Source organism: Sceloporus undulatus, unplaced genomic scaffold, assembly GCF_019175285.1.
Source record: "Sceloporus undulatus isolate JIND9_A2432 ecotype Alabama unplaced genomic scaffold, SceUnd_v1.1 scaffold_15, whole genome shotgun sequence".
Classification (NCBI taxonomy): Eukaryota; Metazoa; Chordata; class Lepidosauria; order Squamata; family Phrynosomatidae; genus Sceloporus; species Sceloporus undulatus.
In genome coordinates, this window is record NW_024802937.1 from 1,896,192 (window position 1) to 1,920,776 (window position 24,585).

The 24,585-nt window shown below is 39.2% G+C and overlaps 1 protein-coding gene and 1 long non-coding RNA gene across 6 annotated transcripts in view; one reads left to right on the top strand and one right to left on the bottom strand.

Annotated features, from left to right (window-relative positions):
* The window catches only part of LOC121917319 (disks large-associated protein 1-like), a 412,347-nt gene that overhangs the window by 299,253 nt on the left and 88,509 nt on the right, over positions 1–24,585 (top strand). For all 5 annotated transcript variants that reach the window (XM_042443197.1, XM_042443195.1, XM_042443196.1 and 2 more), the window contains 2 exons: positions 15,434–15,611; positions 21,363–21,603. In XM_042443197.1, the coding sequence (XP_042299131.1) occupies positions 15,434–15,611; positions 21,363–21,603 (419 nt within the window). The remainder of the gene's footprint in view (positions 1–15,433; positions 15,612–21,362; positions 21,604–24,585) is intronic.
* On the bottom strand, positions 1,571–17,858 carry LOC121917320. The gene is made up of 5 exons (XR_006101003.1): positions 17,709–17,858; positions 16,502–16,614; positions 15,414–15,624; positions 2,943–2,986; positions 1,571–1,641 (listed from the first exon to the last, which is right to left on the bottom strand). It is a non-coding gene; the product is annotated as an uncharacterized LOC121917320 (long non-coding RNA).

Sequence of the window (24,585 nt, forward strand, 5' to 3'; positions counted from 1 at the left end):
AAGTGTAGAGAGTTCATCCAAAGAAGCAGGAGGAAACACAGAAATTTTTTTAGGCGAGGGCGGTAGAAGATTATGAGCAGAAGAAGAATTGGGAGGGACTATCTCAGAGCGAATGATGGTGATTATGATAGTGGTCTTCAAATATGTCATGCAGAAAGGTGGAATATACTTTTTGTTGCTCCAGAAGACAGGATAAGAATAAATTGGTGGAAATTGCAAGGGAGAAAATTTCAGTTAAATATTGGGAGAAGTAGGAGACACTTCCTAATGCTAAGAGATGTTTGACAGTAGAACAAATCTCCTCAGGAGTGGTGGCTGTTTTGGTTGGAGATGTTTAAACAGTGGCTGCATGACTTTCTGTCTGGGATGATACAGTTAGATTCTGCATTGAGCAATGGGTTGGAATATACTTCTTTTTTTTAAAAAAATAATTTTTAATTGCACAACTATAGTATCACTGAATAAATTACTTTATGTCAGTCCTCATGTTCAATATTTTATTGATTTTAGACCATATTTTTCCAAAATAAGTATATGCTGATGATAGGCCTTGGTTTGATATAAGGTCCAAAATGAAAGATATAAATAGGTACCAAAAGATTCACAACTTTGTTGTGAAACTTTAAATAAGTCAAGTAAAGTCTATCTAACAAGCATCAGAGATTTACAACCAAAACACACTGCAGAAATAATCCAGTGTGAGACCTCTTTAACTGCTCGGGCTTAGAAAGACCTTAATCCTTCTGTGTTTCTCATCTCCTCCTACTCCAATCAAAAATTGAAATTAGTACTGTATTCAGTATTTATTAAGCAAGTTATAAGTGTTTAATCATTTGTATGTGTATGTGTCCTTTTTATTCTTATAATAAGAGTCTTGCAAATAGGAATGAAGAATGCAATCATGCAAAGCAATTAATAACTACAGGGGAAAGCTCCAATAAGTAGTCTGTGGTCAGAGTACTGGTTTCAGAGATCTAATTCCCAGCCACATTTAAGCAGACATAGGAAATCTACCTGTGGAGCTCCTAACTCTTTTTTCTTTTGCTCTATTTTTTGTTTCATTTCATTTCCTTCCCTCTTCCCTTCTTTACCTATAAGGATCCATAAGAGATTGCAACTTTGAACAACACATCCAAAAGTTGTTGAACTTTCCCAATCTGAAAGCCACCCCAACACACAATAATTGCAAGAGGGTAGGAAAGACAGATGCCGATATTCTCTGTTTCTTGCTCTCTGTGTGCCTATGCATATGTGTGTGTTCACTGTAGAACAAATTGTAGTTACAGGGAAGGATTTAGATCAGAAGAAAAAGAGGAACAGAAGAGGCTTTTTTTAAAAAAAAATTAGAGTCTTCCTTCTCCCGGCAGTTTTAAAGTTTTAAAATCATAGATTTTCATATCAATTTATATCTCCCACTGCCATTTCCTTTTCTCAGTGTGTCCATTTTATTTAGATTGTAAGCCTGAGGGCATAGAACTGTCAAATCAATAATTTGTAAGCCGCTTTGTGTGGAGTATAAATACAATTATATTATTATTATTATTATTATTATTATTATTATTATTACCATCACCATTGCTTTCTCCTCACACTAGTCCATATATCTTAGAGAATCTTGTAGATTGTCAAAGCTGAGAATATCTGCAAGAGTGGGATACAAATATAATTAGAAAATCAATAGATTATCATAAAACTATTGCACAATTTCATCATACAATCTTTCCATTTTTAAGATGCTTTTCCCCAGTTTTTCATAATGTTATACAGGTTCACATCCCATTAACTGATAATCTTTTCAATATGAATGTCACATACAGAACTATTGAAAGACTTATAGTTCTTACTCAGTGGCTAGATGTGGCAAGGCAGCTTGATTGAAAAGGTGTCAAGCCAAAACAGAAGTAATGATGATATGATATATAGGAAGCTGCCTTATATTGAACTAGAACATTGGCCTGTCTAAACCAATATTGTCAACTTTGATTGGCAGGATCTTTCCAGAGTTTCAGGTAGAATTCTTTCCTAGCTCTACATGGACATTAATAGTATTTTCAAGTATCATCCAAGTATTTATCAAGCCTGACTCTTCTTATTTTTTGAGATCAGGTGAGCTCAGGTGTGTTCAGGGTGGTGTGGTGTGTATTATGAGATGAGACAGACTACAAACATTTTCCAGTTGCATTCACACTTCTCTAGTTAGTCATGTCTCAGGCTAATGGATCATTGGTTGTTGTTACCTGCCCTTGAGTCAACCTCAACTCGCGACAGCCCTTTGGATGAGATATTGCCAAGACGCCTTGTCCTCTTCTAATCTGCTTAGGTCTTCTAGATTCATGCTCGTGATCTCCCTAATTGAGTCTATCTCTCTGATGTGGTCATTCTCTCTATTTCCCTGTACCTTTCCTAGCATTATTGTCTTTTCCAATGAGTCATGCTTTCTCATGATGCAGCCAAAATATGATGGCCTCAGTTTAATTATCTTGGCTTCTAGGGGTATTTCTGTTAAAGGACCCATTTGTTTGTCTTTTTGGCTGTCCACAGTATCCTCAGCGCTCTTCTCCAGTGCCACATCACAGATGAATCGATTTTCTTTTTATCTGTTTTTTTCACTGTACAGCTTTCACATCTATACATAGTGAAGGGGAGTACCATGGCATGAATTATTCTAAATGTGGTGCTCAGTTGTATATCTTTGTTCTTTAATGTCCTGCCTAGTTCTTTCATCGCTGCCCTTCCCATTCCTAGTCTTTGTCTTAAACTTCATATTGCGAGTGAATTTGCCTCACAAATTCATATATATGTTCCTCTTTTCATCTGTGAAATGTTTGGTATAACATAAGAGCAGAAATAAAAAAATAGCAGCAACTCAAAAATAAAATGAAATAAGATACAGATGAAAAAGCAGAGCAACAAAAAACAAATCAGTCCAGTATGCCAAATACCTGTATTTAAATATTAATTGTTTTGTCTGCCATTGGAAGGACATCTGAAAAGAGATAAGAGAATTACAGTATATTTATTGTGAGACTAGATAGCTGTAGGACTGGTAGTTTTTTTTAGTGTGTTTTATTTCCTTTTATTTCCATTCCAATCTTTGTGTTGTGTGCACTTGCTATTTCTTACTGTTTAAGTTTGTCCTCACAGGCCTTATGGTTCATGGTACCAAGGGAATGATCTTTCCGTTTGGTTTGGTTTTGGTTTTCATGGCCTCTAGATCCTTTTTCAAAAAGTATGTCAATTGCAGAACTTTTCCCAGTCAAATGGATGTTTACTTTTACTTTTATTGTTTACTTTGGATGAAAGATGCATTGTAGTGAAGTGCCAGAAATTTGCTAAGCAAACACCTTGCAATAGGTTTTATAGGTTCAAGGTCTTCAGTATGGAGACCTCATTGAGATGTGTCTGAAATTTGTAACTAGGGTTGTATCCCTGCTGGCGTTATCTATTACTGCAGTGGCACTTGAAAACAAAGTATTTGCAATCCCAAATGCTTTTTGGGTTCGTCTTCAATTAAACTATTATTCTGCAGTGAATACAGCAAGTGCTTGTTTTACTCTTGGAGCATATCCAGTTTGTGACATCATTTTTTGGATGGAGAATTTCTCAATTTGTCCTCTCAGTGGCAAAGACTCAGTTCCCCATCAACAGTGTAATCTCTGCACTTGATCATTCTTTCCTATGCAGTGTTGATCCTGTTCATGACCCTCTCATCAATTCTGTTCCAGCCTCCTTCAGTGGATTCTATGAGACATCAATCACATCTTCAATTAACATTCAAGATCAAAACATCCACCAACACTGATGCATTTTGAGATCTTCTCACTATTGTAAAGCTTGAAGAGTTTGCCAATCTGAATCTATTTACTCTAAAAACCATCTCAGTCTTGTGGTGTGTGGCCTCCATATAAAGTTCCTCACTATCAGGCATTGCTTTTTTACTTGGCAGATGTATCCACCATCACAAATGACCCCTTATGTTCTACTGGGGACACATTATCAATTCTGTCACTTTTGGGATCAGCCTTTTGATGCTACATCCTTATCTCTATGTAATCATGGTGTCACATAGTAGGGACTACAGTGTCAACACCTCCAGACTCAACAATTCCTGTTGTGTCAGCTTCTGCACCTGCACAACCTATTTTTATGACACCAGCTTGCTCTCTGAGAAGTGCAGATGAATGAAGGCCTCTGCCTGCATTTACTTCACATTTGTCATCTGTAGCCCGTTACTATGCTAAGCCAGAGTGTTGCCAGGTGTAAGGCTCATTCTATGATGGAATACATATTAATTCACAAGGAAGTTCTATTTAACCCTTTTACAGTTGAGAAATTAGATTGTATCCACAATATAAAAACCATCCCATTGTTTCATGACCCAAAAATGAGACATTTGACTTCTCATGCACTACCCATCAAGAAGATTACTGCCTCTAATGCATTTTTGGCAGGTTCAGAGCACACCTGGAAAACTTCAAAATGAAATGTGTATAATTGAAAGAGGAATGTCATTTGCACATCAGCACCCTGGATATGCTTGCAGTGCTTAATGAGCACCTGAACAATTCCTGGTATTTCAAGGGATAATACAACCCTGATGTTTTACTTGAACAAACAGAGACCGATTTGCCCTTCTTCTTCAGATATGCATTCAGTTGTAGTACTAGAAACATCACCCTTGTAGTAATGCATCTCCTTGGCACAAGCAGTGTGCTGGTGGATACTCACACCAAATTGATACACCAGTCACACAAGTGGGAGTTATCGCCTATGGATAAGGGATTATGGATCACCTATTTTGTTGCTGAGGAGTGCCTTTTCATATTGCTATAGAACATCCTGTGGAGGAGGTTTTGTACATGAGCCAAAAGGCGGGCATGGTGTTTTTCTACATGTGGACAAGTCCCTTGTTTGTATGCTTTCCTTTCTTTACCACTAATAGTGAGATTGGTGACCAGGTCTCAGGAGTACAACTCACACTGCATCCTGATCAGTTCCCAGTGCCCAAGATAACCGCTGTCACCCTTCCTCTGGGGTATCATCTGGTGCACTCTGAACCCCCCACACCTGCCAGTGATGCCACTACTCCTCCAGCAGCTTCTTCATGGTTCATTCCTCCTTTTGAAATTTTCTTAGCAACTAAGAAAACAGTACATGTTAAACAGGTACATGCTCTGATGCAAAAAAAATGTAATGGAAGCCTCTCAGGTGTGGCATCTATAATGTGGTTGTTGGGTTCTATTTTTAGTAACTGAATACAAATAAGCAAGGAACTGAAAGAGAAATAATACTGTACATTTTTTTTCCTAAAGGAGAAAACCATAATAAAGCAATGACCCTTTAAAACACAGTTTACCGCATCGTTAAAAAATCCGGCTTACCTTTCCCAGTTTGAATCTTAGGAGTTTATCGCATCACTACAAAACCCAGCTTACTTTTCCCAGTTTGAATCTTAATTTGGGATGCATCTGGGTATTATCATATGCCAAATGTAGCTGATGCTGTCAGTCAAGTGCAGCCTGATTTGCAAAGCCAGGAGCTGATCAGTTTTGAAAAGAAGCTGGCTGAGCATGGCTTCTAGACAGAAGTTACCTGGGCTGTACTCGGCTCGTGGCATAGTTGGCATTTGGCATATGATAATATCTGGCTGCATACCAAATTAAGATTCATACTGGGAAAGGTTAGCCGGGTTTTTAGCGATGTGATAAACTCCACAGTAAAAAAAAAAATAAATGTTTCTAAAGAACAGATTATATTCTGTCCTTGCAACTTTCTGTGAGATGTCAGTTGTGTACACAACTCTATTAAATGGCAACGTGACAATAGCAGAGGTGGGTGAGCAGCATAATTGCCCCTTTTCTGTGACCCATGTCATTACTTGAATATGCCTGATACCGTTGAATAGGTTTTGTACTTGACAAGTTCATTCTTGGTCTTCTTCACTGTTTGCTCTTTCTGTTTATTGTACTTTACAGCAAGGTGAAAACTAAGCCTCTGAATGTATGTTGTGGTTAACCCAGGCAGCATGGTAGTAGAAGCAATTCAAAGTATAAAGAATGAAAGATTTATACTTTGGATATCAGCATTTGTGACAACCTAAATGTTTTGATTCTGGTTTGCTTTAAACAGTTGTGTAACAGCAAGTGCAAAGGGCACGGAATATAACACCAAACCAGGAGGAAACAAGGACAAAAAGTCTAGGTCCAAATGAAATTATGTGTTTTAGGAGATTAGCGCAGTATCTTTTATTCCCGCGCTAGGTGCGGGATATAAAAGCATGGGGATAGATTCTGTCACATAGCTCTGTTCCCAGGAAGTACCCATCCTGCACCCAACCTGGGCTTCTTCCATACCTTTTAAAGAATGGGAAAATCGTTTTAAAAGTCCAGGAGAAGTCCGGGTCAGATATAGGATGAGTACTGCCCAGAGCGTACTCCTGGATGGAGCTATGTGATAGAATCTGTCCCTATGCATTTACATCCCGCACCTAATGTGGGAATAAGAGCCAGTATGCTAATCTCCTTAGATTGATATGAGCTATAAATACATGAAACCTATAGGGCAACACAATTAAAGATCATACTTCTGTTTAATCATCAGTTTTTATGGCAATGTGTATTATTGTTTTCAGTTGTGTTGACTTTTGTTCTTTTATTTGTAGCTTTTGAAGAAGGAATTTTCACACCAAAATATGTAAACTATTCATAAATAAATATTACATTTTTCTTATTCAGTTGTTATTATGTGCCTTCAAGTCAATTTCAATTTATGGTGACCCTGTCATAAGATTTGCTTGCCAAGATTTATTCAGAGAAGGTTTTCCGTTGCCTTCCCCTAAAGCTAAAAGAGTGTGACTTGTCCAAGGTCACGTAGTGTCTCCCAGAGTCCAAGGGTCCTTACACACTACACAGTAATAGCACTGTGATTGCACTTTAACTGTCACAGCTACATCCTATGGTATCCTGGGCTTTCTAATTCAATGAGACACTAGAGCTCTGGCTAAGAATTATAAGTACTCTACCTCTCCCTAAACTGCAAATATCAAGATTCTCTAGGATATTGCTATGGCAGTTAAAGTGGAATCATAGTGCTATAATTATGTAATGTAAAAGGATCTCTAATCCAGCACTCTTACCACTGCACCATGCTGGCAAATTTCAGTCAGCACTAGACATACTGGCCCGTTCTAGACGGGACTTTGCGCCGCCCTCGTCACGTGCTAAGGGTTGGCCGAGGATCTAGCGTCCATACCGGCCTCACCCCTAGCACATGACGAGGGCATAAAAATGGCGGTGCCCTATACACATGGGTGCCGCCATTTTTATGTGCTGGACGCTTAGCGTCCACACGTCGCCCTTGCCTTGTGACGTCACGAGTGCGCCATTTGCGCACTTGTGCATCGCAAGCGAGGCGCGAAAAGAAGCCGCTTTTTGCGGCTTCTTTTTCCGCCACTGGGAAGCCTCCCTGTTTGGAGGCTGAGGCTTTCTGGTGGCGGAAATGGAGGCGGCGGCAGAGTGCCCTTCTTGGGCGCTCTGTGACGCGCCACTGTTTCCTTTTACTTAAACAGAAACTATTTCCACATGACTATTGGGTATTCTAATCTTTTCTGAATTTGGGGGATTGACAGTGTTTTCTTGTAGCACATATTAAGGGGGGAGGCAAACCCTTTACATCGTCTGCTCCATCCTATTCCATTTCAGAATGAGTTTTGTCTATAATTTGCAGATGGAAAGATTTTTGCCCCCTTCTACTTCATTTTTGCCTCTCTCTCTCTCTCTCTCTCTTTCATAACAATACATATACACACTTATTTTGTTACATAAAGTAGTTGAGGCTGTCTTAATATTGAGTTATATGTTGGTGGGTATGTGAAGGGACCTGCTTAACTTTTTCTTTGCTTTAGTCATATAAAATGATCTCCTGCCCAAGCTGTATCATATTTTTTAGGGTGAAAAGAAACTGCTTATTCCATATATTTCCATTCTTAATGCAGTCCCTTGCTTGAAAATCCAACTGTTTATTTTAAGTTGTTCATTTACATTTCTCTCTGACACTATGCTCCTCCTCTGCATACCTTTAAAGCATCTTATTTTATAAGACACATCCTGCATTTGTCAGAGTTTGACCTGCTCTCTGAGTGTTGAAAGGACGAGCAGTTAAAAGATAGGAGCAGATGGAACCTTGCAATTGCAGGGAAGGAAGATAGAACAGCTTTTAAAGGTTAAAAGAAAAGTGTGATGTTCCTGTTTCAAGAACAGTTTTCTCTTTGGGTACTTTTAGAAAACATATTTCTAATTGGCTCCCGTAAAAGACACCCACAAGAGGGCATGTGTGCAGACAGTATCTGCAGCTATCGCCTCCTGAAAAATCTAGATTGCATGTTCAGTTGGCCCATGCTACAAAACTTTTGATTACTCAGGAGTCACTTCAGAAATTATCCCAGCATCTGTTCCATATGGACTCTGTCCAGAGCTTAGATACTTGAAAGTAATTCCTTTACCCAGTAATGAAGCTGCTGTTGCTGTATGCCTCCAGGTGATTTCTAACTTATGGCAAGCCTAAAGTGAGCATATCTGAGGTTTTCATGGCAACATTTGTCCATAGGGGCTTTGTCTTGCCTTCCTCTGAGGCTGTGAGAATGTGACTTGCCCACGATCACCCAGTGATTTTCATGGCCGAGCAGGGATTCAGTCCCTGGTGTCCAGATTTGTTGTCCAACACTCAAAACTATGCTAGCTTTCAGTGAACGTATACTGGCATTGTATTATAGCCTCAACCAAAGTGGACCTGTTGAATAAATTGCTGAATGATAAAGTCAACAGTTATGTAAATCTAGAGCCACCAAAAATCAGTTCAAGTCTTGCGGGGGGGGGGGGGTGTCTGGAAGTTAATTCATTCACTCAAGATCACTTGAGATTTGGGAGACCCAGTCACTGCCACCCATGACCAACACCCTCCACCCAGCTGCCTTCCTGACCTCCACTCATTGTGGTGCTCAGGGGCTGCCACTACCATATCATGTGCCCCTTGGTGTGCAGTCTGGGACAGCCAGGAGGTGAGACTTGCTCTTGGAGGCATAGGAGTAGCCAAAGAAAAAGGGCCATGGAGGTGCTGGTGTTGCTCATCCTCCTCCAAGCAGCTGAGGCCACAGTGGGCTGATCGGTGGCATCTGCACTCTTGGTGTCATCTGGTGTGGGGGACTGCCGGTAAGTGTGATGGCAGCCAAAGGGGTGCATTTGGCCCTTCCCTTCGCCACCACAGCTGAAATCTCTCTGCCACCATGAGGGGGGGTGCCCTGCCCTGCCCTTAACTGCAATGGCAGAGGTCTTCTCATGATGATGCCTCCACCACCACAGCGGATCCAGGAGGGGTGTGGTGGGAGGATGGCCTGATTGGGTGTTGCCCACCATCAGGAATGTCACCTAGTGCAGGCCACCATCCCCCACATCCCGCAGTGGTACCACTGGGTTTGATTGCTTCTAGTTCTGTTTCCAGATGTCACTACCATCCTATCATATTTCGTGGCCCCTATCTTCCTCTTGCTCATCAGATGCATAAGTGGAGGAGCATGACCATGTGGCATGATCCCACATTTTCCTCAAGATGTGAGTGTAGGTGACCACAAGAGTTTCTTATAGGGAAAGGGATGGAGAAGGTGATCATTGCTGTGTGGTTGTAATAAGACACAGCTAAAAGCACACCTTTTTCCTTGTAGGTGTATGTAGATGCTCCATTATTGGGGTCGTGGCAAAAAAAAAAGGATTTTGATAGCACTAACATGGAAAGCTATTACATTCAACCTTGAGACAACATGTATTGGGAACTCCAAAAACCTTTGTTTGGAAAGAGGGACATTCTCCATTTGTAATCCATGATGTTTTCCCACTATTTCTGACATCTATTTTCTTATCATGCAAAATCATTAGGAAGGAAGGAAAGATGAAATAGTGGCACTCCACATTTTGATTCATAGTTCTAGGAACTATCTATCTGAAATTACACAAAATTTTCTACAAAAAGTGCCACAATTATCTCTTAAAACATATCCCTGTGGCCTTCTGTTGAACTCCTGTTGAGGTTCTATACAAGCACAGACTGATATGCAGAGAAATATCTAACTTCTAAAGTCAAACATTATAAATGTGGCATAACAGGCCTTGTGAGAGATTAGAAAGTCATTAGAAAGATATTAACTCTTATAGGGATTGAAAATGTAGTCCCTTAATGTTGGGTAAAGGTGTTCACTTGTTAAGATGTCACTATGCTATCATTATTAGCTCTGTCAAAAGTGGTCTTTTGAGACTGGAGGCCTCCATTTGGACATTTTCTGATGCATACAAATCCCATACAATTCTGATATGTACGAATTCAGTGAGATTGTGGAATTTGCAGTATAGCACATTTGAACAGTGCCATGTTGGAAAAGGCTGTCCTGCAGCATGGTGTTTAATAACCTATGTGTCTTACTATTCCCATTAACCGGATATATCTCTTTTGTTGCTTCTACCTCCAGCTGTTCCCCAGCACATTGGATGTTCATTCATCCTTCACCCACCATGAATTATTTAAGGCAGAATGACATAACATAGGGGTGGATCATGACATAATGCTTCTAAAAGAGCCTTTTACAAATGCAGCTACTGTATAATGTATACACATAAATATAATACGTTACTTATTAAAATAGCTTATGCTGCTGTTTCTCATTATGTTACTTTCAAAATGTAACCCCATTATGCTCTGTTACAAAAAGAAAAACCTTATTTTCACATAATTGTCTTGCTTCAGTTCATTACTTCCCATGCCTGGCCTAATATGTATTTCAGTGAGTTTCCTACTGAAATCAGGATTGGCAATGTTCACTTGGGCAAAAACCCAGATGATGCCATCCTGTACGATACCAGGTTCTTCCAGTGAATTTAAACTTCTGTCCCAGATTTGGAATTTTATTTTTTTATAAGAAACTAGTTACTTTAAGTATTACTGTTATCACCCAAATACTGGCTACTATTATTGCAAGGCTGAATAATAACTCAATGAGTTGCTGTTGGTAATGAGTTACCATGCTGTTCCATTTGTGCATTGAAAATACTTGGCATTTCATATATCATGTAAAGTCTATGCTATGTAAGCATAGCAATCACCAAGATTTTGTATGTAGAATTAGAAAACCAGTCTCTAAAAGCATTAGCCTTAAACAGTTTTATACCGGAAACAAAAAAAATCAAGATGCTCTCTGGTTCCCCCAAGTGAACAATTTGGATACTGCACCTTGGGAATTCTAAGAAAAGTTCATAAGATATTGCACAAAGCAATCATATCCTAGTACTTACTTTCCACACAGCTGCCTTGGTTTACAAGTCCTCAACACCATCTATTTGGATACTAGTGGAATTTGTAGCCCAACACATCACTTTGGCTCAAGTTCTATGTATTTGAGTATTTATAACAAATGAGCATATTTCCATTAGAACATCATTTACCTATGAAGTATAGTCAATAGAATGAATATCAAGCGGTCCTAATATACTAATCCACTACCTACCAGTGGAGATGGAAGACAGGAGATAAAGGCACCGTTGGGGAGGGGAGAGAGGGAAGAGGAGAAGATGGATAAGGAGCCTTGGGAAATTGCTTCAGAGGCAGAAAAGGGATCAATTCTCTCTCACACTCACCATCTCTCTTGCCTCCTCATCTCCACTCTTCCCACACGTCTGACTGACATGTTGTCCTCATGTGCTCTTTGCTTGCTGTACAAAGCCCACATATAGATATAGCATGAAACAGCTGCCCTTGTGACTCTTTCTGCTCTGACTCCCATTGTTAAGACCAAGTCAGAATATGCCCATCCTCAGTAATGAGCAAGAGAAAGATGCCACTGAAAAGAAATGAATTATAGATTTGGCAATTATAGACAAAAATAATTCAGTTATACCTTATTATTGCAAAAAAAAAAAAAACCCAACTAGTTGCTAAAGTAACTCATTGGAAAAAGGGGTTACCACCTAGCTCTGTTCTCTGTAGCTATTGTATTAGCAGTACTGTATGTTCATTCTTCAAATAATGAATATTCATGACTCAGTAGTGTGTTATAATTTCATTTCCATCTCCCTGAGAAGTAATGTTCTGCCATGCATCAGTCCTTAGTTCTGGAATGTTCTTAGCACTTATAGTGATTACTTAGAAGCTTTCTCAGGCTTAAAAAAAGCAGGTATTTTAAAATGTTCTGGAAGTAGTTCAAAAATACATTTACAATATTGTGAGAGTCAAATACATGCTAGGTTTGTAGTATTTACTGTTTCCCACATTTTTGTTTACTTGGTGCCTGGATCTACCACATGTATGGTAGTGGCACCACAGGTGGGGAGGAGAGATTTAACCCTTTCCTTGATAGTCAGGTCCTTCCTGGTTGCCACCCCACAGCAGTTTAAAAAATAAAGAAACAGAAGTCTGGTGCTGGTAGAAATTTATTTTCTTTTGTTTATTGGTTGGTTGTGAGAAAAGAAAAAACCCTAGAGGAAAGAGTTAAAGCTTTGCACAATCCAGATCAGGTTTCCATATGCAAGGTAGTTAGACTCCCAGGCATTGGATTTCAGGAGAGAGATTGTATAGTTAAACCACTCTATCATATTTCTGATGCTGACTTCTTTCTTACTTCATGCTTAGAATCCTTAAGGATGCACAAAGAAAGCTAAACAGAAATCCATTAATTCCCCCTCTTGTCTCTAACCAGATAAAAAAACACAAAAGACAAGTGGGCTGAATGATCAGCAGTTTTGGAATATATTTGAAATAAACATGTTTTGGACTTGTTCTTTCCACTGATTAATATGCAGATTTTAAGATGCAGAACTGGCGTGTGTGTTTGTTCAGGAGCTATGTGAGCTGCAAATGGCAAAAAACAGGTTTTTAAAAAAATCAGTCTACTCAAAACTAAGTCCTTCTGAAGACAACAGGGATTAACTCCTAGAAAAATGACTAGTCCCAAATTGCCTTTATTAAAAAGGATGCATCCTGGATCACAATGGTCCTTATTATTGTTACTATAGGCTTGTGTTTTCCTATGCTACATTTTTTATCACCGTAGAAGACACAGAGAGTCAATGTGGTGTAGTGGTTTGAATTTTGGACTGCAGGTCTGGAGACCAGGATTTGGATCCCTGCTTGGACTTAGAAGTCACACTCTCCCAGTCTCAGAGGAAGGCAAAGGCAACCCCCCCCCCCCCCCCGAACAAATCTTGCCAAGGAAACCTTATGACAGGTTCACCAGAAGACAGATATAACGGATTTTTTTTTTATGGTGAACAGATGATGAATGGCCAACAAAAAATAACTGTAACCTTCATGCAGTGCAATGGGACATTTAAGTCCATCAAAATCATGTTTTGTTGTAAAATCCATACAGAAATAGACCTACAATATAGACATTCTTTGGTGGTGTTTGTAAATGACTTCAGAGCAACATCAGAGTGTGACCAAGGTGGCAAAAATTATTAATAAGGAAGAAAACACAAGCTAAAAGAGGCTGGAGCAGTTTGCTTTGCCTGAGCCTGCTGGAAGAGGCAAGATTTCACCCTTTATCACCTCTCTTTCATTCTGAGTTAATTGAGTGTAAACTACTTTTGTACTCTGAGCCCAGTTTGCAGCAATCAGTTGTACTTTCAGAGGGGGAAAGAAACTTAGACATTTTTAAACTGATCAAAAAGTGGAAGAACAGAGCTTTAATTGGGACTGCCCCATCAAATCAGGACAGTTGAAGGGTTTCTGGAGTAGGGTGTTTTGTGTTTTTTCAAAGAAGTACTCATTCTGGAAAAAAAAATACTTGGCATTTCATATATCATGTAACATCTGTGCCATGTAATCACAGCAATCACCAAGATTTTGTATGTAGAGTTAGAACACCAGTCTCTGAAAGCATTAGCCTTAAATGGTTTTATACCAGGGAGGGGGGGGGGAACAACATTACATGTACTGCCACCATTTCAAGTCCTAAATTTAACTTGTAGTTCTAGCTGGAGCTGCGACTCTGGTTGAATCAGTAGACTTTAAATAAGTATTGACTTAACAAGTTCTCACTGATTCATTGGTTTTCTTCTAGTTGAGATTTAGGCCTAGGCTGACCTTTTAAATGTCACACAGTATTAAGGATGCATGTGGGTGGAAGCATTCTTCCTTTGGGATGAAATACTGCTTCAAAATGCATCACATAAAGCTGGCTCTGAATTCTTATAAGATGTACTAATTCTGCTAATACACCTCTGGTCCAAGTGTAGGTAGTGGTCATGATTGCCAAGTTCCGAGTGTTTTTGGGACCTTGATACTTGGGGAGTTCACTCCATCTATATGCTTGGAGGGCCTGCTCAGTATTTCACCAGTAGAAGCAAACATTATGTAGAGACAGAAGGGAGAGACTTCTTCACTGTGCACCCCAGCTGTAGGGTATCCTTTCTTTGGATGTTTGACTAACACCAATCTTAATCTCAAATTAAAATTTAAGAATTTAGCAGAGGTTTGAGGTGGCATTCAGTTGATTTTGATTTCCTCGGTTGTGGATTTCTGTACTTTGTTCAATGATTGTTTTATTGCTTCCAGCCCACCATGAGATATTTAAATATAGGGTGAGATATTAATATTTCAATAAATCACAGTTGCTTCACATTATGGAAATTAAGATGGAATTAGATGATCAGTGGCAAATATGGCACTCCCAGTCTTGTTTTGAGGCATGAGGTAAAAAGAAAACTTATCAGAAGAAAGTGGCTGTGCACGCTATCCATATCAAGTTTTCCATGAATTTTATAATGGTTCCATCCTCCTGAACATATCTATAGTTTTCTCTCACGTCATCATTCAGGATTTTCCCAGAAGTAGCTATATGACAATGTTTAAGTCTAGAATGGCTGAAAGTGCAGTTGTCCTTGGCTGATTGACCGAATGAGTGATTTGCAGCTGCGTTCATCTTAAGTAGTCCAGATCATAGTTTAGACATGGTTTGTAATTTTCATCTGAGAAACTAAAACCAATGCTTTTTAAAAGTTAATTTAGATGTATAGTACAATTATCTAGCAAAAAACAAATCACTGGATTCGCCTGTATGTATAGAGTTGCTTGTCAAGTTGACCTGATGGTTATTAGAGCAAGAAGGCTTACTTTGGACTGCCCCGTCCATAACTGTAGAGATGATGCTGTTGTGACACTTGTTCTTAGAATCAGAAAGAAAATGCCTCAAGTAAATTAAGTGGAACAGCCCACTTTCTGTACTGTGTAGAGTTTATAAATGGCTAGGGGGTTACTTGCTTGCATGTGCTTTCTTGTAGGGAGTTATAGTAAGGGTTGTTTTGCTCTCAGTCACTTTTCATTCACGTTACAATATGCTATCATAAGTGAAATGTAAATGTGATGCAACAACTTACTTCTTCTTTTCCCCTTCAAGGATATCCAGTGAACATTCTCCAAAGCTTCAGATTCGGAGCCACAGTTACTTGAGGGCAGTGAGTGAAGTTTCAATTAATAGGAGTTTGGATAGCCTGGATCCAGCAGGTCTCCTTACTTCTCCCAAATTCCGCTCCCGCAATGAAAGCTACATGAGGGCCATGAGCACTATTAGTCAGGTGAGTGACATGCCTGCGCAGATGAGAAAATGAGGGCAGCATCAACCAGCTCTGAAAAGCATCAAATGTATGGAATAAATACACCCTGGGTAATTCTTGGGTGAAAGCAAATACGTGACTCAATGCATTGCATATTTTTTTAAAGAACCATCTGATCTATAAAAATCCAATTTTCAACATTCTGGCCTACTATGGTACAAGTATTCTGCCTGCTATGTTAAATGTGTCATGAGCTTCTTAAAGTTACTGTATTTTTCACTCACAGGAAAGAGCAAAGGGACCTACTTATCCAAATTTGGTCCACCATGCATGTGTAGACAGATCAAATCTCCCGCTATTTTTTCCCATTAGACTTGTAGCACTCTTTTAACCCCTACAGGATTTGGGGTGAAACCAGGTGAGGGAAGCTGTTAGCACCCCTGCGCACGTATAGTGTGCTCTATGCATTTACCTGAGAATTTTTTTAAAAAACATTTAATTTAAGCTCATGCATCTCAAGATCCCCATAAAAGATTCTGCAGACAAGAGCTGTTTTGATTTCAATACCTGGGGCAGAAAGCAGATGTAACCACTTCCCCAATGTCATATGCAAGTCTGGTTCTTTACACCCATATATTAATTGTGGCTATTCACATCAGTCAGGGAAAATGAACCATGGTATTTAGGAAAACCATTGTGGGAAGGGCACCACTGGTCTCTTATCAAATGATGTCCTAGGCAAGAAATATCCTTGGCTCCCCTTCAGCTTGTTCTTTTCTTAATGTATCTGTAACCTGTTTGAAATATTAGATACATGATTTCCATGTCTGGGAGGCTAATACAGCCCCCCCCCCCAGCTATCCACAAGTGTCCATCCGTGGTTTAAAGGCAAAGACAGTAGGCTTTCTTACTTGTATCAGTTGTATGCAGCTTTTACATTTGAAGAATATCCCTTGCAGCTAGTTATTTAAAATACCTTCCATTCTCCATTTGTCTGTGGTTTGGCAAAAAGTGGGATTTTACCCTAAATGAGGAAATGATGCATCAGGTGAAAGTTTCTTTAGCACAGCCAAACCAGAGACTTTCTTCCATACTTGGTCCCATTCACTGAATATACTAGAGCTCTTGAAAGATTAACACACGCCTCAAATACAAGGCTACGATATATACTTTGAAGCTTTTAAATTTTGGCCTGTACACTAATTCTGTGCCTTAAAGTGCTAACTACACTGTGCTTGATTCATTTTACTCTGTAACTGGATTGATTTACATATATTGCTATAAGATAGTGGTTTTATTGTTGTATGCTGTTGCTTTTATCAATAGCATACAACAACAATTCCTTTACTAGACCAGAGTTCAAATCCCCACTGAGCCATGGAAATCCAGGGGTGACCTTGGGCAGGTCACACTCTCTCACCCTCAGAAGAAAGCAAAGCCAAACCCTCCTCTGAATAAATCTTACCAATTAAACAGTGTGGTGGGTCATCTTGGGGTCACCATAAGTCACAAGGAACTTGAAAGCACACAACAGCAATTGGTTTTATCACCCTCGTTGAAGATTTGGCCTACATCCAATTGGCAGCCCCCTACGCCAGATAGCAGAGATCCATTGAATCAACTTTTCACTGGAAAAATGACACTTAGGTGAATTTCACTGACTTAATGGATCTACTCTCATTAGTACTAGCAACTAGGTTAGGTCTTTGTTTCCTGTTTAATTTATGTAGAGGTAGTCTTTTCTTTTTTCTTTTCTTTTTAACATTGTCATTTTTTTAAAATGTCAAAAATTAGAAACAAAAATCTCTCTAGGTAATTTTTGTTCTGTTAATGTAAAGGTCCTAAAAGTCTATTTAGTGCCCCTGCATTTGCAACATGAAATTACAGAAAATAAGGTGTCATTTGTTAATAGATACTACGTATATAATTACTTGTTTTTTGTGATTTCATAGATGAATCTTAATAATATTTGTTATGTTTCTTCTTCAGCTATTAGAATCATAATAATTCACTTTTGTAGAATAAGTCTACTGCCATTCCTACAGTTGGAGAGAAGGTCTTGGGAAGGTAAATTCTCTTGTTACAAAAGCCAAGGGAGGAATAGTTCAAGATACACACCCACACACACCGTATCATCAAGACTTTTTCTTTCCTTGGTTAGACTCACACACAATTGGCAGTAATAAATGAATTCAGCCTTCCTTTGCCAGTACACCCACTTCTAGAGTGGAAGGCAGACGCTTGTAAGCCAGCTGGCAAAAAACAAGAGAGACATTTTTATTTAAGAAAATCTAGCCATGCTTATATGCATGGATGCACACAAACATACAAAGAGAACAACATAGTGTTTGCTGTGTTCATGCAGAGTAGCTTTTGTTCAAACTGCAGCTCTATGGGGCTTTTAGGAGAGGTGGTGGGCCTTGCTTTTGGAGCACTATGAAACAAGGCTGAGTGAGATCTTACCTAAATGTAGCTCTTCACATGCTTTTCTGTGTTCTTCAAATGCCTGGCAGCTGCCAAGCCCTAAGTCTGTCCGCTGCTGCTGCTGCTTACCAGTGAGGAGGGGAAGGAAGGGAGAGAGGAGTCAGACCATGAAAAGCAGCTTAGCTCAGCTTGGTTGCAGGGCAGCGAAAGAGAAAAGGGTGCTGTCTCAGATGGAGTACAATCACATTCTCCTTTCCCCAGGAGTCCGAAACAGCCAGATCTTCATAGTCTTAATTGTCGCCTTCTTCCTTCCCCCTCCCAAGTGGAGGTCCCACTTCAGGTTTGACATCTGCTGGATTGTGAGAGGTTTTGGGAAATGAACATATTGGTCTGTGCCTCATCCAAAATAGGACATACCCACTTACAAACACATACACCGCTAAAAGGATGCCAGCCGTCTTTGCTTGGCAGAACTTCAAAGGTTAGCCTTTAAAAGTACCCGTATTTTCCAGTGTATAAGACGACTGGGTGTATAAGACGACCCCCAACTTTTGCAGTTAAAATATAGAGTTTGGGATATACTCGCCATATGAGACTACCCCTCTTCCAACGCACACCAAATAAAAATTTTAAAAACCCATCAGATTTGATTTCAATATGGTAATTTTAATTCAAAGGCTTATGACATGCAGATATTTAGCAGGAAAACTTATTGTATACAAAGCCTGCTTGGATTGGTCAGCTCTCCCTGCTTGCCTAGCCCTCCCTGTCTCCAAGACTATCAGAGCAGTATTGCAAACACGGCTCTTTTTTCCATACCCTGAGCGTCCCGGATGCCTGTAGCTTGCTCTGCCCTTCAGTTACATATGTGGCAACTGCAGATTCTCCAATCCGGCTCAGAAGTTTCAGCGCCTGCCCTATAAGACGACACCCAGCGTATAAGACGACCCCTGACTTTTGAAAAGATTTTCCTGGGTTAAAAATTAGTCTTATACGCCAGAAAATACAGTATTTTCTTCCTGTTACTCATTGCATTATTTAAAATGTAACCCTTTGCTACTCATTCCAATCAAGAAGTAATTCATTGTGCTTGTCCCTTTTCCAGTACTTTCTACTACTTTTCAAATAGGAGAACCTTTAGGATTGGGGTGTTAGGAAAATGGGATAACAGGTGAAAAATTCCTGTCTAAATGCTTCCAAAAATGACCTTTAAAAGTAACATTGACAGCAAAAAGGAACCATTTCTCTTTACAGTAAAGAAACTTTATTCTTTTGGAATACAAGTTCTTTTGAAACACAAGCTAGATCTTGCTACCAAAAAGTAATTTGTTACAAGTAGCCCTGTTACAGTTTGGGAGAGAGGATGTAAGAAATAAGGTGGAATGACAACTGAACTTTTTTCTACAGCAAAAAGTGGAAAAGATATTTGCAAGACAAGTATCTTCCCCAATATGCATTAAAACATAAGGGTTAGAGGGAAAGAAACACCTCCTATAGATTCTGAATCCTTACTTTAACTATTTTTTTAAAAAAATACTCATGGGAAGGAGGATGGGAGGCTGTTTTTCTTTCTATTTTTCTATTCTGTGTTTCTTTCTTTTTGCCAGTGACCATCATAGCCCAACCCAACCCAATGTCTATTGGCCTAGAAATGCAACCCATTGATTTTTCCAGACTTATATGTGAGACAAGAACTTACTTATGAGTAAACATCTTCTCTCTGGAACTTGCAATCTAATGTGGATATCACTGCCACGGTGTTGGGGAATTCTCTTCCTTCTCCCTAACAGATTTTCTGCATTTTTCCCCATCTGAGGAAGGAGGAGTGAGAGTGAAAAATAAAGTAGTGGAAGTAATCACAACCACTGCTCACTTGCTAGGACAGCAAAGAGATGAGTGCAGTGAAAAGGTGGGACTGCCTTTAATCTGCCTCCCCCCATTCTACAACCTAAAGCAGTTGCCTCATCAGAATTTACAATCTGACCAGCTCTATTAATGTGGGCTTAGGAACACTGGTGTTAGCGAAAGTGTACACAACTGTATATTGTACATCTCGGACCTCAGAGCAGCATTCCTTGAACCAAAAAACAAAAACAAATAAAGATTGGAAAAAGAAACAGCAGAGTGGAAATATCCATAAACTCAGGTCTATCAACAGTGGATTGAACCAAAACAATAGTTTTCTGGTACAATACACACATTATAACACTAACTAAACCACCAACCTCATGAGGGCTCTGTGGTCCAATTCATCGTATCTCCTTTCTGGCTCCCACGCTCCATTCCTGAGCTCCCACCACCATTGATGTGTTTATCTACTCACCTTAGCTTTAGGCAACATCTTTACTCCTGCCTTTGTCCCCCAACGACCATCACTAAGACTGAACTTGTCACGTTATCTCAATACACACAAGTTTTGCATTTCTATTGTTATTCTCACACACAGCCTGCTTACATAGGTCTGTCCCTAGACCCTACACTCCATGCATCTGAGGGAGTGGACCCAAGTCTAAAAAAGCTCATGCTACCAGCTTCTGTCTTTCAGTTACTCTTAAAGGTCCTATGTTGAATGCCTTTTTGCATACAACTGTAGTAGCAACTGAATAAAATATATAATTATTTTCAATATCTTTCTTATACTGTAAACTACAGCACATTGTCACCTTTCTTTCAACCAATCCTCTGTAACCTGAAATGTCTGATATCAATTTCCGTTTTTATTACTTATCATCAATCAGTTATTATTCTGCTGTGTCAAATGCTGAAATCCAGGTGGGCCTTTTGACATTTTAGAAACTCAGTACTTAATTTCTGAAAAAATCTTTGCCTTCCCACTTAAAATCCTTTTCTTCTCCCACTTCTCTTACTTTGAGATATTTCTCATCATAAGTTAAGAAATTATCCTTCTAATTTAATTAAAGATGGCACATGACATTAATAGCTGGGAGGCTTAACAGTGGCTTTACATAATTAAGCCTTTCATTTGGTTATTTGACACTTTTGCCAGGATGGATCATCTGTGGTTGATACAGACAGTGGTTAAATCTAGAGAATTAAAATATATAGTAGCTAAGGTGGTACTTATTTGTGCTGGAGCACAATTGCGTGTGGTAGTCTATCACACAATAATGTTAAACCCCATGATTGCGTTCGGATTGCCATTAGATTATACTTCATGTAGCTTGTCCAATTCAAGAGGAAACGCATCTGATAAAAATGTATGTTCTTAGCTGTTTGGGGGATTCTTTATCATGAGGATATAAGACTGTATTTCATTTGGTGTTTAAGGTTATTATAAGCCCGACTACTTTATTGGATGTAATTAAACTGCCTGCTCTTTCCCTGCAGGTGAGCGAAATGGAGGTGAATGGTCAGTTTGAATCAGTTTGTGAATCTGTATTCAGTGAACTGGAATCTCAGGCAGTTGAGGCCCTGGATCTGCCAATGCCAGGCTGCTTCCGCATGCGGAGCCACAGCTATGTGAGAGCAATCGAAAAGGGCTGTTCCCAAGATGATGAATGTCTATCACTGAGGTCTTTGTCTCCCCCACGCACAACCACCACTGTGAGGACCATCCAAAGCAGCACTGGTGAGTTTTGTAACAGACATTAGAAGTGGTCTGAAATCTCCAAGGAACCATTTAGCATCATTTCCTAAAGGTGCCTGTAATGGGAGAGCTCCTTGCCAAGGCTGGCCACAACTGTGAGTTAGGATGAGGAAGCCTCCTCAGCCAACAGCTGTGGGATATTACAAAGAGCAGCACATTGTTAGTCATTTGATATATTGCTGTAGTTTTACTGTTACAGATACTTGTGAAATTTTCTGCCTTTGGTGCTAGAATAGCTCAGGTGTTTTGGGGTACTGTGTGTATGCTAGGGTGGCATTAGCTGTTTCACCTCAGGTAGCAAAATCCCTTAGTCTAGTCTTGCTGCTGTAAACCCTCCACACTCTTACTTGAACTCCTGTTTCCACAAACTCATACTAAGGAGAAGCACTAAGGTAGAGTAAAACCTCTAAAGTGTTTAAATGAGTGTTCAGGAAAGTGATGAGCTAGCCTTACAACATGTAATACTTGATGCTGCTCCAGACAGATGTAATTTGGAGAGTTCACACCAAAACCAGAAACTGGGCCCTGCATCATCAGGATCCCTCAACATGGGAATGGGGGAAATCCACCGTAATAGTAGTTGTGGTGGTGGTGGTGGTAATTCAGTGCAATCCAATTGAAACACATACCAATGGAACTGCAAGGGTGCTGCTGGTAAATACACCATTGCTATGTTATGGAGTAGGGTTCATGAAGCCACATTTTTTCCAGCATTATCTGCTAGAGGAAGGAAAATCTGTCAGTTTTGCTTTCTCTCACAGTCAAGATTTTTAATACTTGACCGCTAACTTTACTTTTTAAAAATTTTAAGAACATATCAGGACAGAAAAATATGGGAAATAACTATGCAAGATATCAGTCCAAAGGACACATCAGTCCTAAGGTTGCTGAGGCCTTTTTGGGTATAAAATTTATACTTGTAAATGTGCTGAGCTGCTAAGAAGAGACACAGCTACTTGTTCTACTATGAGTCCTCTTGTTCACCTTCTGCGGCCAGCAGAACCTGAATTTTCTATCACAGCAGGTAAAGCATAGAAACTGAGTGGAAGAGAGAGGGGCAAGCAGTATTGCAGTTGCAACATCTCTCATTGTATCACAGCACAATTTTCAGGCAGTATTTTCAGAAAGCCAGTCATCACCATAAACTTTTTTTTTGCTCCATCTTTGTTCAAAGAAATGGGATTACTGTTTTGTTACAACAGGAACAAAACTACAAATGGTAAATCTTTTTCTCCAGGCTACTCTAGGCAACTTTCCATAATGGGGCAGTCATTGAAGATGCTTAAATTGAAACCATTTAGAGCTTTATAGACTAAATTCATCATACTGTGCTTTGCTCAGCAGGACTAGGAAGTCAGTGCAGTTGTTGAAAAAATTAGTTCAATACTTTCCACTGCCTAGCACCATTTAGCAGTGTCAGTTGCAATAAGATAATTTTATTAAAATAGTTTTTAAGCACCTCTTCAACCAGAAAACCCTTTTGAGCCAAGTTCGAACTGTTTTGTATGACCTTTGGTCCTTAAAATCAGGATTGGCCTTTGGTAATGTTTTAACGGTATGTGTAATTTTAAATCTGGTTTTAAAGAGAATTATGTCTAATTTGTTTTTGTTTTTTTCTGTTGATGGCTGTACAGGCTCTCTAGCAGACAGAGAGGAAATTAACAAATATTGTAGTAAAGCAAACTTTAATTTTAAAAATTACACAGAAGAGTACTTAAGACATTCCTTGGCCTCAAGAGTGCAGTGTAAAAGACAAAAGACACAATAGATAGGATTGGGAAGGGGGAGGAAGAAAGCATGATATACTGGTTAAATTCCCTTTAATGCTTTTTCAAGACGGAAGTGAGGTTTTACTAGTTAAAATAAAAAAAAATATGGAATACAACTGAGTAAAACAGCAGCACAAAATATTTCTAAAAATAACAGCTAACAACTCCAGTTTGTCAACATCTGTTTATTTAAAAGCAGACCAGAAGATCTGGATTTTAAGGCCTGTTTAAAAACAATCATCTTGCCAAATGGCAAGGGGGATTGTATCAAACAGAACAGGTTGTTTGAATCTGCCCAACATTAAAGCAGCACAAAGCAAGAAAATTTTGCATGAGTTAAAGGCAGAATCACAAAAAATGCATCCCTTCAGATGTTTTCAGCTGTAATTCCCAGCAACCCTAGTCACATAACCAGTAATGGGGAATGCTGAGAGTTACATCCAGCAAAATCTGGAGGACATCTCACCCCATTCTATGATAAAATAACACAAAATTGAGAAAAGTCATTTGTGATAGAAAAAATCCATACAATGATATGGATTGGCTTCTGACTTGAACATGAGATTGCTCAAAATTTCCTTAAGTGAAAGTTTTTTTAGTAACTATCCATCATGAATACAGTGTGGTGCAGTTGAATCTAAAATAGAACAATCTTTCCAAGGTCACTTACTTATTAGTAAGGAAGAACACATTTTCAAATTTAGTTTGAAGCAACTGTATAATGAACCTAGAGAGCCAATCATGTCTTGGACTTAAATGAAAAGACAGGAGGAAATGAACCATGCAAAGACTTCTGACAAATAATTTTTCAGTCTTTTCTGAGCCCATCTTAAAGTTTAATCCTTACCTTGCATAAAAGCTTTAATGAACTATTTTATGCCTTGTCTTTTCTGGGACTTTTCACATGCTTCACACACCCATCTCTGACAGGTTGTGGATTCTGAGTGTGAGCAGAGATTCATATTACCAATTTGAGCACCAGGAGTTTTGATAAATCTGGAAGAGTAGAAAGGGGGGCTTATAAATGGCACAGAGAAATTAAAAATTTTATTTGGGACAATAAAAAACCAAGAATCAATTGGAAAACTATGACAAATTTCAAAGAAGATGGTGGAGCGGGAGTGCCAAATTTAGAATTATATTACCAAGCAAATGTATTAAATTGGATGTCTGATTGGATAAAACTTGAAAACCA